Source organism: Dromaius novaehollandiae, chromosome 9 (assembly GCF_036370855.1).
Source record: "Dromaius novaehollandiae isolate bDroNov1 chromosome 9, bDroNov1.hap1, whole genome shotgun sequence".
Classification (NCBI taxonomy): domain Eukaryota; kingdom Metazoa; phylum Chordata; class Aves; order Casuariiformes; family Dromaiidae; genus Dromaius; species Dromaius novaehollandiae.
In genome coordinates, this window is record NC_088106.1 from 689,543 (window position 1) to 705,711 (window position 16,169).

The 16,169-nt window shown below is 44.6% G+C and overlaps 2 protein-coding genes across 3 annotated transcripts in view; both read right to left on the reverse strand.

Annotated features, from left to right (window-relative positions):
- Positions 1-6,199, reverse strand: part of CP (ceruloplasmin) — a 24,821-nt gene extending 18,622 nt beyond the window's left edge. Inside the window, exons 1-2 of the mRNA XM_026110032.2 lie at positions 4,088-6,199; positions 2,287-2,456 (exon numbers count right to left, since the gene is read on the reverse strand). Of these exons, the coding sequence (XP_025965817.2) occupies positions 2,287-2,441 (155 nt within the window). The 5' untranslated portion in view covers positions 2,442-2,456; positions 4,088-6,199. The remainder of the gene's footprint in view (positions 1-2,286; positions 2,457-4,087) is intronic.
- Positions 6,200-6,313: 114 nt separating this feature from the next.
- On the reverse strand, positions 6,314-15,088 carry TM4SF18 (transmembrane 4 L six family member 18). Of its 2 annotated transcripts, XM_026110034.2 has the most exons (5): positions 14,361-14,974; positions 12,587-12,676; positions 11,711-11,853; positions 10,039-10,219; positions 6,314-8,755 (listed from the first exon to the last, which is right to left on the reverse strand). In XM_026110034.2, exons 1-5 carry the CDS (start codon positions 14,535-14,537, stop codon positions 8,741-8,743), a joined length of 606 nt encoding a protein of 201 aa, XP_025965819.2. In that variant the 5' UTR covers positions 14,538-14,974; the 3' UTR covers positions 6,314-8,740. The 2 variants fall into 2 exon arrangements, with proteins under 2 accessions (XP_025965819.2, XP_064372510.1); XM_064516440.1 differs by lacking the exon at positions 12,587-12,676 and having other exon boundaries at positions 14,361-15,088.
- Between the last annotated feature and the right edge of the window lie 1,081 nt (positions 15,089-16,169).

The window sequence follows — 16,169 nt, forward strand, 5'->3', positions numbered from 1 at the left end:
GGGGACTGCAGCAACCGGGGAGCTGGGGCTGCCGCCTGCCCCTCTCTGAGGACCCCCGAGGCGCCGCGTGCCACCGGCTGTCTCCCCCTCCGAGGACCCCCGAGGCGCCGCGTGCCACCGGCTGTCTCCCCCTCCGAGGGCCCCCGAGGCGCCGCGTGCCGCCGGCTGTCTCCCCCTCCGCGGACCCCCGAGGCGCCGCGTGCCACCGGCTGTCTCCCCCTCCAGAGACCCCCGAGGCGCCGCGTGCCGCCGGCTGTCTCCCCCTCCGAGGACCCCCGAGGCGCCGCGTGCCACCGGCTGTCTCCCCCTCCGAGGACCCCCGAGGCGCCGCGTGCCACCGGCTGTCTCCCCCTCCGAGGACCCCCGAGGCGCCGTGTGCCACCGGCTGTCTCCCCCTCCGGAGACCCCCGAGGCGCCGCGTGCCACCGGCTGTCTCCCCCTCCGAGGACCCCCGAGGCGCCGCGTGCCGCCGGCTGTCTCCCCCTCCGAGGACCCCCGAGGCGCCGCGTGCCGCCGGCTGTCTCCCTCTCCGAGGACCCCCGAGGCGCCGCGTGCCACCGGCTGTCTCCCCCTCCGAGGACCCCCGAGGCACCACGTGCCACCGGCTGTCTCCCCCTCCGAGGGCCCCCGAGGCGCCGCGTGCCACCGGCTGCCTCCCCCTCCGAGGACCCCCGAGGCACCACGTGCCACCGGCTGTCTCCCCCTCCAGAGACCCCCGAGGCGCCGCACGCTCCCACGTGCTTCCCCTCCGCTGCAAGAGTCTGGGTGACGAAGCACCCGTGCTCCCGGAGGAGGTGGGCCTGCCTGCCCGCTAGGGAAATACTATTGCCTGAAGCTCATCATTCGTCTGATTTCTCATCTCACGTGCTGAGAAGCCAAGAAACCACGACGACCGGGTTTCCCGTTTCTGGAAGCCCTGCTGTGAGGCAAGTTAATACTGCCCCAAAATGCAAATTATTTCCCACGAGGCTGAACAGCAGGGAAGTGGTTTTTGTTTGTGCATTGCCATGCACAGACCTTAAGTGTAATATAAAGGCTAATGCAGAGCTCTGTGCAACTTGGAGGGCATAAACTTAGCGTAAAGGCTCGGTTACTGGAACTCTGGTTGCAGGAAGCTTTTCAGCCACAAATTGAATCAAAGGAGTGTATTATAGCTCTTCTTGGACTGTTTAAACAGTTAACATTTAATTGTAGACTACTCCTGCTAACAGCTACACTGAGCTTTTCCCTCCTCTCCCCACTCCTGCCCCAAAGCCCCAGTCTCCATGCGAACAGGCTCCTAGCCCAGGGATCAGCGTGCGAGCAAGAGTCAGAGAGGCTGAAAATAAGAAGTGCAATAAAAGGGAAATCGCTGGCATTATACTGCATGTCTCTCAGTTTCTGAGTGAAAAAAGAAGTTGACTGTTTCTTCTCATGCTTGCTGAAATTGTAGATTCAGGCTGCAATACTGCTGGCTACCCCACTGGAGAAAAGAAACCACAATTCAAATGCAGAAGTTGATTAAAGCAGGAAATCTTTTAAACCCTTATCTACAAGCTAAATGAAGAATGTATTTTCTAGATTTCTCTCATTTTTGATATGTCTCTCTCTTTTTTTTTATTTTAATTTGGTCCTACTTCATTTTAAAGGCACTGAAAAAAAGATAGATAGAAAAAAAACAAAATTTTTCTCTCTCAAATCTATCTTCAATGCCTTAGATGTCTGAGTTTTCCATACTGATTATTGCTGCCTTCAGAGTGTTCTCCTCCTCCTCCTCATCACTCTTCCTCTGCCGCTACCTCCTTCACTCTGCGCAGGACCGTCCCTGCCTTGCAGCAAGCACCCAGTGCCAGCCACTGTGGACGGAAGGACTCAGCTACGCTGCCGAACCTCCCACAAGCGAAAATGATCACTGTCAAAGAGGAACATCTGAAAAGGAAATCTGTGCCCAGTAGGAAAGTTTAAACTTGCCAAACTTCTGAATTCAAAGACATAAAAGCAAAATCCTTCCCTCTAGCAATGGCATGTCATGAAAACTTAAACATCACTAAACATTTGGGGTCTTTTTCTAGTCTTTACTTAGTAAGGATTTCATTGCAATAAATTCACAAAAAGCACTTTGCATATTCCAGTGCTTTTAATTAGCAGAGAGTTGTATGTTGAATCTTAAGCAAGCTAGGAAAAAAATTGAAATTCCCTTGTATGTCTGACAGAAAATCCACTGACAAGAATGTTATCTATTTCACTGACTTCACCAGGTTTTCAGTCTGGTCTGAGTAGTTTGAAATATAAAACTGTATTACTTACTCTTCTTCTGCAAAAAGCTGTCCAGATATGATATTTCTATTGCCAGGCGCATAGTTCCACACTGTCTCTATAATCCCGATATAGTACTCTCTGTTCACTGCCCCAGCTGGGCAGCAGCAGGAAACCAGCACGCAACTTAGGAAGAGCAGCTTCATTTTGCATTCGTACACCTTGTGGAAAATGTGAAATAAAAACACAGGATGGGCACATGCAGTTTCCCTTTATATGATCCGTGTCTCCCACCCCCACCCTTCTTGCTCCCCCCCCCCGCGCCCCCCCCCCTGTTTGCTTTGGCGAACACAATAAAAAGTTGCACAATGTCTCTGTGTGTCAAGAGTAAACAAAAGATTCTGGTAACCTCATTAGTTCAGGCAATCTTCAAAGACATTTCTTTCAGTTTCTGCCAACCTACTATAATGCAAGCTACTATTTAGACTGTAATCAGATTGTAAATCTTGTAGCCGAATTTGTACTGTAGATTTAAATGGACTCGTAGACCTAAGCTTAATTGCATTCCTCACCGTCTTTACCACTGTCTCTATATTTTGCATCCTAATGAGAAAATAATCCTTGCGAAGTGCTGCAGAAGACGACAACTTTTTACAAGTGCACTGTGAAAAAGCTCTAAATGACACTTATTTTTCACCGGTATATCTGCTTCTGTGCCGACACAACTGGAAGCAAGACAGGCACTACAGGTGCACTTTCTGCTGCCTGTTTCCCTTCTCCTTCCGAATCTACTGATCTCTCTCTCTCCTGACTCATTCCTCTTTGTATAGCCATCACTGAACTGATGAGACAGCAGCGGATGAGGAAGGACTGAGGCGACACGGACCACATGTTGGTATTTACGTGGATAAGCTTTGCTCGCCCACTGCGGTTCCCTTTGAAATGTACATTTAGCACAAGGTGAGGAATATAGAGGCAGAGACGCACAGCTCCTGCAGAGCCCACTGTTCAAGGAAAGGGGTGAGGCTGCATTTCATTTCCAAGAAGTTTCAATGTTGCTTCTGCCCAAATGGAAATGTAGCCTGGAAATTCCAAAAACGAACTCCCTACGGCATCCTGTCCCCACTCTGTCACCAGACAGGCTAAACCACATTCTGTAATGATACAAAGCGTAACAGATGCTTAAAGCTCAAGATAACCCTGTTAACATTATCTAAATGTATTATTCAGTGCAGAAGGTTTTTTTCTTTTTTATTCTCAAGTTCTGTAAATGTTTTGTATGTGCTAGTTTCATTGAAAAAAAAGATCAGCAAAATTGGCTTCTAATCACAGGCCTTTTAAAAAGCAGCTAACAAATTTGCAATTGCTTTTTTTTTCAAACATACATCAATAATGTCATGGCTGCGTCTGAAGCTTATCTAGACACACAAACCCAGTTGTAAACTTGCAAGTTGTAAAGACTTCCAGTAAAGATATATCCTCAGTCACTTGGGCATTTTTTTTTAAACTCAGTTTCACTTGAATTCACAACTGAATTTTTTTGCAATTGAGAAACTGACACAATCACACTCATTCAAAATGACATTTTTCGGCGTATGTCCACTTAAAAAATATTCATAATAAAATAATATTCTCTGAACCTATTTTCTTAATGCTCAGAAACATTTATGATTACTTTGGAGAGAAGACTAAGATTCAGAATATAACTAAAGTACAACAGCTTTCCTTTAACTACATACAAATCTAACAGTACTTTGCCAGGACTGTGATATACAGAAAAATTACCAATTTTAACCACTATTCATATATAAAAGTTCAGACATTATCAGAAAACTGAAGCTATTAAACTCACCTTTCAGAACCTTCCAAGTGTGCATTAAATGGAGGATTCTGTTTCTCCCTACGTGACTGTATCCAGACCCAAGCTGGCCGACTCTGTGATGAAATTCTGGAGTTTTCCAGGTTGGTATCACATGCTCAGAATGATTTATGTAAGGTTTCTTTTTCTTTTCTGAGGATGAAGGTCAATGGTCTGTTGGAAAGACCAGTTTGTACCAGCTGTATATGCCCCATGTGTAAATTAAATCAGGTTAAAAACAATCATAAAATCTTTACCTCCTTCTTTACTACTTACATTCAAATTAATTCCTTAATACTCAGCTAACTGAGAATCGTTCATGTGCCTGTGGGCTGTTGGGTTTAATTTGTTCTAAGTTGTCATCGAACTGAGGAGGGAAAAAAGCACAAAACCAGTATAATTGAATTCTCCATATTTCTTCGAGGGTAGAAACATGAGCAATCCCTTGCTTTAGTCCCTTGACTCCCTTGAATTACTGTTTCTTGATTAGCAGAACAACTACACATTATTTTTATTTAGAGACAAAAACTTCTGACATGCAAGATTTTTCCATCACAGCTTTTAATCAGTCCTCACCCAAGCTTTAAGATATTCATGTGTCTGAGTACACTCCTGTTATCTTTCTCTTAAGGATCTCAAAAATATTAATGGGGCTGACTCAGCCCCCCAAGCCCGTATTAGTCTCTTCAGAGGGTGTTTAAAGAGCAAGAGTCTCTCTCCTTTGGTAGACAGAGCCTAGAAAGACTGAGCAACTAAATTAATTAATTAAATTAGGAATAGAAAGTTTGGTGGCATGAATATTCCCCTGTTGTTTTAGACCACAGGACCTCACTTCTCATACTGAAGATGCTGAAAGGCTATGACTGTTCTGAAAGTCCTCAAAATTGCATTGAAAATATAGAATTGACCTTTTGCTACAGAATTTTTCTTTGATGAAACAAAAAACAAAACCAGAATATTCTGACAAAAAAAACTCAGCAAAAGCTCCCAGTGAGACTGAATTGAAACTTACGATTTCATCATTTCTTAACCTGAACAATTTGTTTAATCTGCTGCCCATCCTGCCGCTCTGACCTCCTGCAAAGCCTTTGCAGGTAGATACCCTTTGAAGTTCTGGGGAGCTTATTTTGTTCTTCGACACTCTATACTTTTTCAGCGTGAAAAAAGCCTCCATCCAAGATCTGAAGAACAGGGAGGTGCATTAGCAGATCATACTGCAGTGAGATTCACTTTTACCTGCAGAAAGCAGTAATATGACCCAAAATGCAAAGGTTGGTGGGGCTCCACATCATTTTACTGCAAATCTCTGTCCACAATTATTTGTGGACAGTCTGTCACTGACAATGACGTCAAAGAGAAAATTATCTGCGTTTGCGTAGCTATGGTCAAAACCGAGCCTTTACATTTCTTTTCAGTCGTGATGTTTTAAATGCAGCCCTGCATCCACGTAAGGGATTAATCCGTGTCTGAGAAGCATGGCACTTGATACAGACAAATGTCTCTGCGCCGGCTGAGGACCTGGGTGAAAGAATGACGGTCCCGTCCCAGGCACAGCACTGGGACACTCTGGCAAAACCCCTCGGCTGAGAGCAACTAATCATGCTGGCACTCTTACCCTTAGGTTTCAGCATTAACTCCTTACTTGCAGAAATTTATAAACTCAGATTCGAAGCTTTCGTTGTGATGTGCCAAGGGTGTATTTTATCCGGGGATTCGAGCAGGCAGCACGCACACCGCAGGTTCAGGAACCCTCCTTCGGAAAGAGGGTTTCTCCTCCGCCAGCAGCGCGAGGGCTCAGCCCTGACTCCCCAGCCCACGCTCCCTCCGCCGATTTCTCTTTGCTGTTGAAGTTTGGGGCAACACCTGTGTTCTGGAGCTGGATGGTCACGTTGCCCCAGACACCATCAAGAGTAGCCCGTCTTGTTGGTACTTCAAAGTCGGTTACTACTGCTTACAGGAGTCTGTTTTTAGCTACCAGGCAGGGTTTCCACATCACATTTAGGACTGAATCAGGACTCTAACTCGTTAGTTCAAGTTTAGCTCCGCCTTGCATCTAAAGGCCCTTTGAGAAATAGCTTTGCTAAATTTCTGAATGTAACCCGCTATTAGCCTTTAGCACCCTCACCATCAATTCCAAATGAACAAACCGCCCCTTTAAAAGCTGTGCAGTCAAGTCACAGTTGAGCCCTTGCCAGGGCAATGAAGACGCCAATGTCTGGATTACAAATAGAGAGTATTGCAGAATCAATACTTTTTAAAAGAACTAAATTACACAGCATAGTCTTTGATTTAAGCCACAAACGTAGGTGATACAAGCTAGAGGTAGAGCCACAGGGCACAATCGCAATAAAACATGAAGCAAAGACAGTCAAGCTATCTCCGTCGCTAATCCCAGCACTAGCAGTTATTACTGTGGAAAAAAATGTGAAACCTTTCCTGCTGTTTCCCGACAGCCAAACTCAAAACTTTTCATAGTCAGAGACAAACGTTTTGGGAAGTAGAGGAGTGGACAGACATGGGAGCAAGAGAAGGGGTTAAGAGTTTCCAGGTGCAAACTGTAGGTATTTCTTTGGTTTTATCCAGCAGATCCACCTCAATAGACCCTGTTTGCCTAAAGATAAGTCTGTATTTTCCCCATGACTGGGCTGGAGCCTGAAAAGAATACCTTGTTTGTTCTCTTTCCTCAATAAAATGGAGCCATTCACCTAAGGAATATTTTGCAATTCCGGGGTTTTTCTGCTCTGAATGTGTATCCTGCACATACTATTTTTTCAAATAACCCAAACCTTTTCAGACATTTCTAACATTGTCAAAATAAGCAGTTACATGGTTTGCAGGCATGAAGCCTGCCAGATTCTGCAAGCTATGTGGAAGGTTGATAAATTTTTTGTTTTCCCTTTTCTTCTCAGAACAATATCCATAAATCCATATGAATGCGGGATTATTATCTACGATATGACACACATGTAAGGCTATGGAAAACCAAGTGTGCAGTTGCAAAGAAACCCCATTTTGTAATCATATACCTTCTTATCACGCACCACTGAACATCTATGCCACCTTGAACTGTCATCCAGAAGACCAGACCCCTCCTTAACTATCAGTACTGAGATTCCCTAAAGAATGACAAGTCTTTGTGGGTAGAGAAGCGGATCTGCTCTTTATGAAGACCCACGAATCATTACTGATAACCTACTCACCTGTTCTCTTCTATTCTTATATGAACTGTCTCATTTCTTTATTATTCCTTCAAACTTAACAGAAACTAAGCAAGTAGAATTTCAGATACATTATTCAAACCCTGCAGGAAGAAATCAGCTTTTCAAAATATCTGATAGACAAATATCAAGAAAAAAAATCACAACATTGCCTTGAAACAGAATCAAATTACTGAAATCTTCCATTTTTTTTCTAAGTATCTTATCCACAGCTGCTAGTTATGGTATGGCTTGCACTTCTGATAGTGTTAAATAGCAAACCCTCATACAGCTGAATCCCACTGCTTCTGCTACAACAGGAATACATGCATTATTGCAAGTCTGAAGTAAAGATCTGGCCTTGCTCTGGGGGTTTTTCTTTTGAAACTAGAGCACAGACTGCTGAACACAGCCAAATGTCGCCTATGCAGCTGCAGATGGGCCATACATCCACTTTATTGCGAATCCCTGAATTTCCACTGGAAATGAAACAATAATTCTTTGAGGACAGGATGAATTAACAAGTCTTTTTAGCTGCTAGTTTTTAAAAGATGATTCTTTTTCTTCTGATTATTATCGGCAAGAATGTTACCCCTCCAATGCAGCATAGTCAGAGCATTTACCAGCGAATGTTTGGTTCTCACAGGGTTCCCTAATAATTCTTGTAATATTTGCTTAAAAAAAAAAAGTCTGCCTTTGAATATCAAAAGAAGAAGAAACCCAGTGCAGCTATCAAGGCATACTAATTAGCACAGCTGCCTTCAGAGCTATGTATCTAACCTTAAATCAGGCCTTGGTGTCCTCCTAAAAGCTGTGCCTCAGGAAGACGCAATAGTCTTTTTTCAGTAATTGCTCTGTGCACTTAAAAAGCTTCTAGTATAGAACGGGTCAGACTATTGACTTTCATGATCATAATGGTTCTGTCTGTAATTAAAATTAGTCATTTAGAAGTGTCAAGGCCTGATTCAGGCCTCATTCTCAGGAGAACAACTCCTGCCACACTAGGCTTTGAATCAGGCCCTTTCAGAACAAGAAGTATTCCTACAGTATAAAAAAAGGAGGGGAAAGAAGAGGACTGTGAAAGCATGCTTAAACACAGCAGTTTACTCAGAAAAGGAAGTTTCAGTATGAAAGCAGTCCCACGGTGTTCAAATACCCCTACGGTCAGAACAAGCTGGAGAGTCAAAAGAAGAAATGGAGAGTCACTGCCAGGGACAACCAGACAAGTTAGAAAACAGTGCCTCTTTAGGAAAACGCAGATGTTCCGCACTTAGCCATTAAACCATTCAAATAACTCAATCCAACGTAGAGAGGTTTGAGGGAGAAAAATTTAAGACAAGCGTTTCATTTGTCTTCGCAGCACCCAAATCTGCCATAAGAAATGCTGGAGAAGCCACTTCTCTCTCTCTCTCTCCCCGTTTTTTGGAGCAGTGCAGACTTCCTCGCCATTTCAGATAATCCCAGGCTGCAAAAGAAGGAGGAGGGAAGTGAAAGGCCCCTTTTTTCCCACTTCACATGGATAATATAGAAGTTAATACAGGAGCTGCTCCGACTGTTGAGCACCCACGTGCAGTCTGCTGCCAACAGGCTCTCCAGGCTCGAGGCGGCCTCTCTGCTCCCAGCGACAAGCTGGCAATAATTCTCTTTTCCACTTCGCTGAACGCTGCCCTGGGTCTCCGGCTAATCGGGCTGTCTGTTGTCGGCAAGTAAGGTGTTTTGGGAGAACTTGCCTCATGCCTCGGCCCTGTTACAGGTGGTTGTTACCGAAAGCTCTCACGAGAAGCACCTTCCCTGCCTGTTTGCTCAAGGCCCGCCACGGGCCCGGCAGCTTCCCTGCGCAGCACAGCCCGGGAGGCATTTGCGCTGGACCAGAACTGACTTCCTCCCTGCCCTGCCCGCAGTTTCCCCATGCGCCTGTAAGAAAACGTACGTGGTAAAGCTAGCCCTACTCTGCGCGTGTGTGTGTGTGTGTATATACACCCATATACATATATACGTATGCACGCCTGTGCGCGTGCATGAACATGCATGCCTGGGGTTGTTTCTATTAATGCAGAAATCTGTCATAACTGATATTGCTGGCTACACAAAAACACCGAAGGCTCCTTAATCCCAAAGCGGACGGACAGGAGCGGGGTAGCATATCCAACCTCCCCTTCCTGCTCCGGGAAACCTCAATGCCGCACTAGGGCACATCGCTTCATACCAGCACCCAGGTTGGTGCACCAGTTACTTGAACCCTTGGGTTCAAACTAATCCTTGTGCCCAAAGCAGAGCCTTCTTGGTTATTATCTTAATAACCTACTGAAAACATAGTCAAAACTGATGCCCAGACCGTGAGTGCTACGTATTACCCGTTGCCTCTTCCTCTCCTTGCTGTGAAACCCGCACGTGGGTAAGAGAAACTTTAAACTGAATGATAGAAGAAAGGTGCTCAGACACTTCTGCTGACATAAAAGTAACGACCTCAGCATCGATGCTGAATTAATTCCCAGCTGCCTTTTTCCTTCTCATTCCTAGTCCGAAAAGTGAGCGTGAGCAGTCTGCCATCCCTGGAGGATTGCAGAGGATGGAATTAGAGGATGAATCAAATGCAATAAATTCACTATCAGTACATGTCTTCTGCTACTAAAAATGCAGCAGCATAGAGATGGCTTAAACCAAAAGGGCAGGTCCTCAACTGAGTGAAATTGCTGAAGCTAAACTGGCTTGGAGCGGCTGAAAAAATGACCTCAGATCTTTTATTACCTGAACAAAGACAGAATAGGTCCCACAGAGCGTCCGTTTCAACTCAGCAGCCACTTTGAGGAAGCAGATGATCATCTGAAGTCCACCAAGTGCTATCAGGATAGAGAGCAAAATGATGCTCCATTCCACTATGTTCGCAGGTTCCGTGCACCGGGACCAGGCGGAGTAGTCTGTGAGGTACCTATTGGGGAACAGCAGTGTGAGGCAACTTCAATGTGGTGCATGCAGTTGTATTTAAATACACACCGTTTTAGCTGTAATATGTAAAACAACAATACTGGGCTTTATATGCTTCAAGGCCATGAGCCAAACGCTGGTCTTTCATTACACCAACATAAGTCCTGCATAATTTTGTCTAATTCAGCTGAGTAAAATGACTTACGCTGGTGTAACTGAAACCTGATCCTGCAGCAGAGTTCCTCAAACGCATCTGCTTCACCCCGTTTCTTCTGATATCCTTGACAGGTAGGTGTTAGAGAAGCACTGGCATTTTCTGCAAACGGCGTAAGCCAAGTTTAAAACGGGAACATTCCCTCTCTTGGTTTAATTTCAGCTCCATGTTAAGCCCAGCCGTTGTTCTGGCCAGCGTGTGCCGTGACTGTCGCCCCGTGCAGCTCCCAGTCGCGCCATGGCCACGCTTTGCCGCCCTGAGGGTCTCGTAACGCGCACGGCCGGCATTTGCCAGCTGTGCCTTCTAACTGCGCGGCGTGCCCTCGCCGGGGGGGTTCCAAGGACCTGCACTACAACTGCTCATCCGGCGTCAACTTCTATTTCGCTAAACGTTCGTAACGCACGTGTTTGGGCTGAATCTGCGTACTTCATTCAGCACCTGGCCTTTTATGTTGAAATCACGCTCCCTTCTTACACACATCTGTTTCTAAATGGGATGTTGATATAGTCACGTCCCATTTCCAAATGGGATGGTAATGATGGCAACACGTAACAGAGGCTGCAGGATCTACTTCAGTGTCTTTAAAAAGTCATACCTATAGTTTAGGAATGGCTATTCCATTGTTACATATAATATATATATTAAATGTCTACTGTCGCTGAAGAAACTTGTTTGTGATCCTCTGTGCACTAAAATGCAGCCAGAAGAGTTTGGCATGACTTGAAATATTTAAGTATTACAAACTTCAATCTTTTTAAGGGAGAATGTCTTAGAATTCTTTCTAGAATGAAAATTTAAATGATCCTGCCAAAGCAGCATCTCTGAATCTGAATCAAACCAATCAAAAACTTCCAGTGATCGAATGGCAGAGTCCGTTGAGCTTTGAAAGTTAAAGAGAAATATACCATGTCAATAAATATAAAAATGCCACCTATGATCTTCGAACCAAAAACTCGAGGAATCTGAGAATACATTCTGAGGAAGTATCCATCTACACTTATTCTCATTCTAAAGCCATACTCTTCGCCAGGCGTGTGACCGTGACCACTGCCCGGTAAAGGATGCTTGGCTAGATGGACCTCCAGGTTTGAGCTTTCCTTGTGAGGACGTAAACACCTTTGACGATTCTGGTCCTCTTTCAAGGGGCTGAAAAACTTCACTCTCACAATATAGGTCATGCGTTCAAGAGACTACCATTTTGTGTAAAGCTTTGAGAGAATTTTTCTGGCTTTTGTTTCGATATACAGTTTCTTTCAGCAGAGTTACGCAGATGTTTCTTACCCTCCAGCAGTGTCTTTGAAGATATAATCCCATCCCGTTGATGAATTGCAGAAGGGGCCTTGGATCAACCCCAAGGCAGAAATGATGCAATTGTACCCGGAGAAAGCAATTCCAAGCAGGGCTAGCACAATTGAAATAAAACTCTGAAGTGAAAAGAGAAAAATATTACAGCATGGGGACAGTCTCCAAAGCAAGTAAAGTCATTCACCCAGCTACTTCCTCAGGGCTGAATTTCACATGTGGTTGTCCCAACCTTCAAAATTCATAAAGAAAAATACCAAGTAAAGAACAGTAAGCATACACTTATTATTTTTTATATATATATATATATATATATATATATATATATATATATATAAAATAATATATTATTAAGACAGGTTTGAATAATGCTTCACAACTCTCCATCTATATTGTTTTGAGATTTTTTTTTTTTACTTTTTTTTTTTACTTTTTTTTTTACTTTTTTTTTTAACTTGTGTTTTTGCCAAGTTGTATCCCAGAATGCTGGAAGAACACGCATTAAACATGCTTGCATCCCAGATAGTGTATATTGAGCTGTAACTGGATAAAATAACTTCCAAATGATACCAGCAAGGTGATGAAGCTATTTAGTTGGGGCATCAGATGAAAACTCTCAGGTCTTCTACGTTCTTACATTATCTTACCAGGATTTTTGTGTTTGTTTTTCCTCTAACTTGCCTGTGCGTCAGAAGGCAGAAGCTACACTTGGCATGACCTCTCAGCCCGAGTTAGAAGCCTTCTCCGTGAGAAGCCGCAGAGGCGAGGCAGAGGCCAGGGCGAAAGGCTGTGCTTGGAACACAGGAGCTCGGAACAGATGATGGAGAGAGGTACGAAAACCGCGGAAAGACTCACCCTGTAGGTTTTGTTACAGCTCTCGCTCTGGCAGCACCGGTAGAACAAGTTACTCTCCAGGGTTATTAGAGTTACCGCTAACACGAGGATCTGTAAGGGGACATTACAAGGTGAGCGAGAGGACTGCAGACACTCAGCCAAATTCTCTCCGGCCTATGCAAGGTAGGAATTGCCTCTGTTGTGCTGTGTAGAGGTTTTCACAGCAGCTCACTAGGAAAACACCCATACCGAAGGCAAACCATGGACCTGGACTGTGCCTGTTTGTCCAGCACTCTATGCTTGAGTACAGTGTCTCCTGTCACAGCAAAGTGTTCCCAGCATGGATGAAGGTGTAGTGGTAAAGCTGAAAGAGTAAAACCGAGCTCACAAGTAAAAGAATCACTACCAATGAAAGGAAGGGTGTTTCTATTAATATAACCATATTGGTTCTGCGTCGGCTTTTCTGCAGTTACATGATCACGGCATCGCCTCCCTATCAAGCAAAACTAAATAGTACAAGCTTTTATTTTAATTCACCTAGGCTTTCATCTGTTTTCTCTGCCAAGTATCCACACCATTTTTCTCAGAACACGGAATTCACAAATTGTCACTCCGAGAGGCATTGGACTGAGTGGGGACAAAAGAAAAGGGAACGTTTCTGAAACTGGAGAAAGGAAGGAGATGGCCCTGGGTTTGTGACTTGTGAAGGCTGGAGGTTAAGAGCAAAATACATAAAAAAAATTAAGAACTAACTCAAAAATAATGGTACCAGTAATACCAGCATTTTACGTAACCTATTGTTTGGAACTAGTTAAAATGCCGAGAGGCACCAGGAGCTTTGCTGACATTAGAGCTTTCACCACGGGGATGAGCTCTAGCAGAAAGTGCCGGTGAAGGCACAGCACTGTCCTCTCACCTGCTGTTGCCCTCTTTGTAACAGGTTGATTTAAAAGTCGTTAATACATGGGTAATGATCCTGAAGCTAAAAATGTGTCAGAATACGATTCTTACTTTTGCTGTTAACCTTTTCCAAATTTTCAGCTATGCTTTTTCCTTTGAATTCTCTGCCTGATAGCATTTTCTTGCTCTAGGTCTTCTACTGCTCTAGGAAGAATATACAATTTCAAAAAAAGGTCTCATGTTTTAATATCTCTCCCTGTTCAGTACCTTCATAAAAACATCTCACTCATGCACATTAGTCCTCCTCAAACACTGATTGCTCGTATGCACTTGTGTGACATTACTGCTTTCCGTCCCAAAGGCTCCAGTTCTTTGTGTATAGAGTGAACAATGTGAGCAGTACGGAACTCAGTTTGTTGATGCAAATGAGCCTATTGCAAATGCAAAGTGAAAAATCTTACCATGTCAGTCACAGTAACGGACAACCTTTTGTATTTAGCCCAACCGTGGCACTTGATGTAGATCTGGATGTACTGTGAACTGTAGCCAGTCTTCTGGAAGACTGTATACAGCTCTTAAACAGGTCCAAACAGTTCTGGGAGGTTTTCTAGGTTTTGTTTTGTTTTGTTTTGCTAAAAGAGCTTTAATTCAAATGCCACAGAAGACTAAACCAAAATAGTACCTGAATCAATAATAAAAGTGCAACTTATACATAAACAAAAAGCCAGCAGAAGAATTACATATGTGAAACTAAATAGCTTGCAGTGTTTTTGACAGAATAATCCATATTCCCTTTAAAAGCCCAACTGGCAAAATTATACCTTGCTGCACAATAACCCAAGATTATTTGCAGAAGAACGCAATTCAGTAAAAAACCCACAGAACCAACACTTACCATCACACCTGAGAAACAGATCCCTTCAAAATACCACACGTAGTGAGGAAGCTGGTAACTGGCAGCATATGAAGTCTTCCCGTTGGGGAAGTATAGGAGGATGTTAACAACAATGCTCCAAAGCGCGAGAGGGACCAGCAGACAATTCAGACAGGTCCCACATGTCTCTAATCCCATCGCTCAAAACCTTTAGAAGTTTTGCTCTTCTAAGCTAACAAAAAGTTACAAGGTTTTTAATTAGGAAAAGCGTTTTGGCTGCCTGAGTTTGATTCAGTCACTTCATAGTCACAGGCGCCTGGTGACTGGGGTAGGATTCCAAGGCTGAAGACGTGCTTAACTGTTAACAGAACAATCGCCAACTACTGCTGTCTGAAGCCCTTGTCCTTTCTGAGCGTGTGTCTTTAAGTAGCGGTTTCCCTTCTCCCTAGCGATCTTCCAGATGAAGTACGTCTAGGCGTGAGGCTCAGGAAGGAACTTCAAACTGGGTTACGGCACCATCGCCTCATACGTATCTGGCATTTCTCATTTCCTAGAGACTGCTTGGAAACACACTGCCCCTGAGCACGCGGATTATTATGCAAATATTCTGTGACACGAGGCAGAGTACTCAGCCCTGCTACGTCTCATTTTTTTGCTGCATTACACGGGGAAAGGGTCTGTCAAATGATAAATACGTTAAGTGTCTTCACAGAAGGGCTACACGTCTCACGCAACGAGATTAATACCAAAGCTTGGCGGATGCTGGCCCAGGGGTGATAGCTGTTACTGCTGACGATCTGCAGCCACAAAGAAGCTGAAAGAAGAAAGCGGAGATACGTCAACACGGCACCGCGTGTCAAAGCTTCGCTGGAAACCAGCGCTTGGGGCTAGCGCAAGGCAGCCCCAGGCAGACGCACCGGGCTGAGTCCCAGGCACACGGCAGGGATCCCAGGGACATCAGACAAACTCCCGGGCCCAATTATTTTCACACTTCAGCTCCTGCTAGCTGCATTGTCCAGTGAACTGCTTTCTAAATTAAATCCTGTATGTCTCTGGCTGTTTTATTCTGTGCTCTTACAGCTGAGTATGTACAGCCACAGATTTGACCTCAGCACCTGTGACTTCTTACACACAAAGAAAGGTCTGGCTGCTTTTTGAAATTCCTGGCTTTTTGAACTGTGCAAAGACAAAGTCAGACACTTTCCCCAGTTCCGTCGGTCATCATTCTGACGACTCAAAGCAAGTAAACATCCATCCCTGTGAAACGGAGCCAGAGCAGCATGACCAAGGCTGCCTTTCCTTGCCCACGTGAGTCATCAGAGAAGCACCCCAGCACTGGGTACATGGTTTACTCCGTAGGAAAGTCTAGGTCAGCGAACAAAAACTTTGTGCTCTATCAAAAGGGAGGAAACTGACTTTAGAAGCAATGATGTCACGACATATTTTCCTTTTGTTTCCTCACGAGCTGTTTTAGGCCCTGCACACATCAAGCTTCTCTCATGATCTCTTTAAAGCTGCGTTAGCTCTGCTGGGATCATGTTATACTGAGCGCTTTCCTACTGCTGTCACTGAGGTCACCCAAGGAAATGGGCATGACGGTACTGCACTGCACCGTTTTTTCCATCCATTCTCTGCTGTGACTCTCCCTTTCTTCGCTTCCCTCTCTGCTTCTTCTTCTAAGACGCTTCATTTTAAAGTCCTCAGACTTTACTCTGAGGCCCTTACTCCTTCCCATATTTCCCGTTTCACTCCCTGATCACCGTTAGCACTGTTCTTAGGCCTCCTTCCAACTGAAATTAGTAGCGAACCTTCCTTTGCAGACTCACGGGC

Coding starts and splice junctions, on each gene's coding strand:
- TM4SF18 (XM_026110034.2), bottom strand. CDS start 14,537: ATGGGATTAGAGACATGTGGGACCTGTCTGAATTGTCTGCTGGTCCCT. Junction 12,677..14,360: donor TCTGTTTCTCAGGTGTGATG/GTAAGTGTTGGT, acceptor GTCCCCTTACAG/ATCCTCGTGTTAGCGGTAAC. Junction 10,220..11,710: donor TTCAAAGACACTGCTGGAGG/GTAAGAAACATC, acceptor GTTCCCCAATAG/GTACCTCACAGACTACTCCG.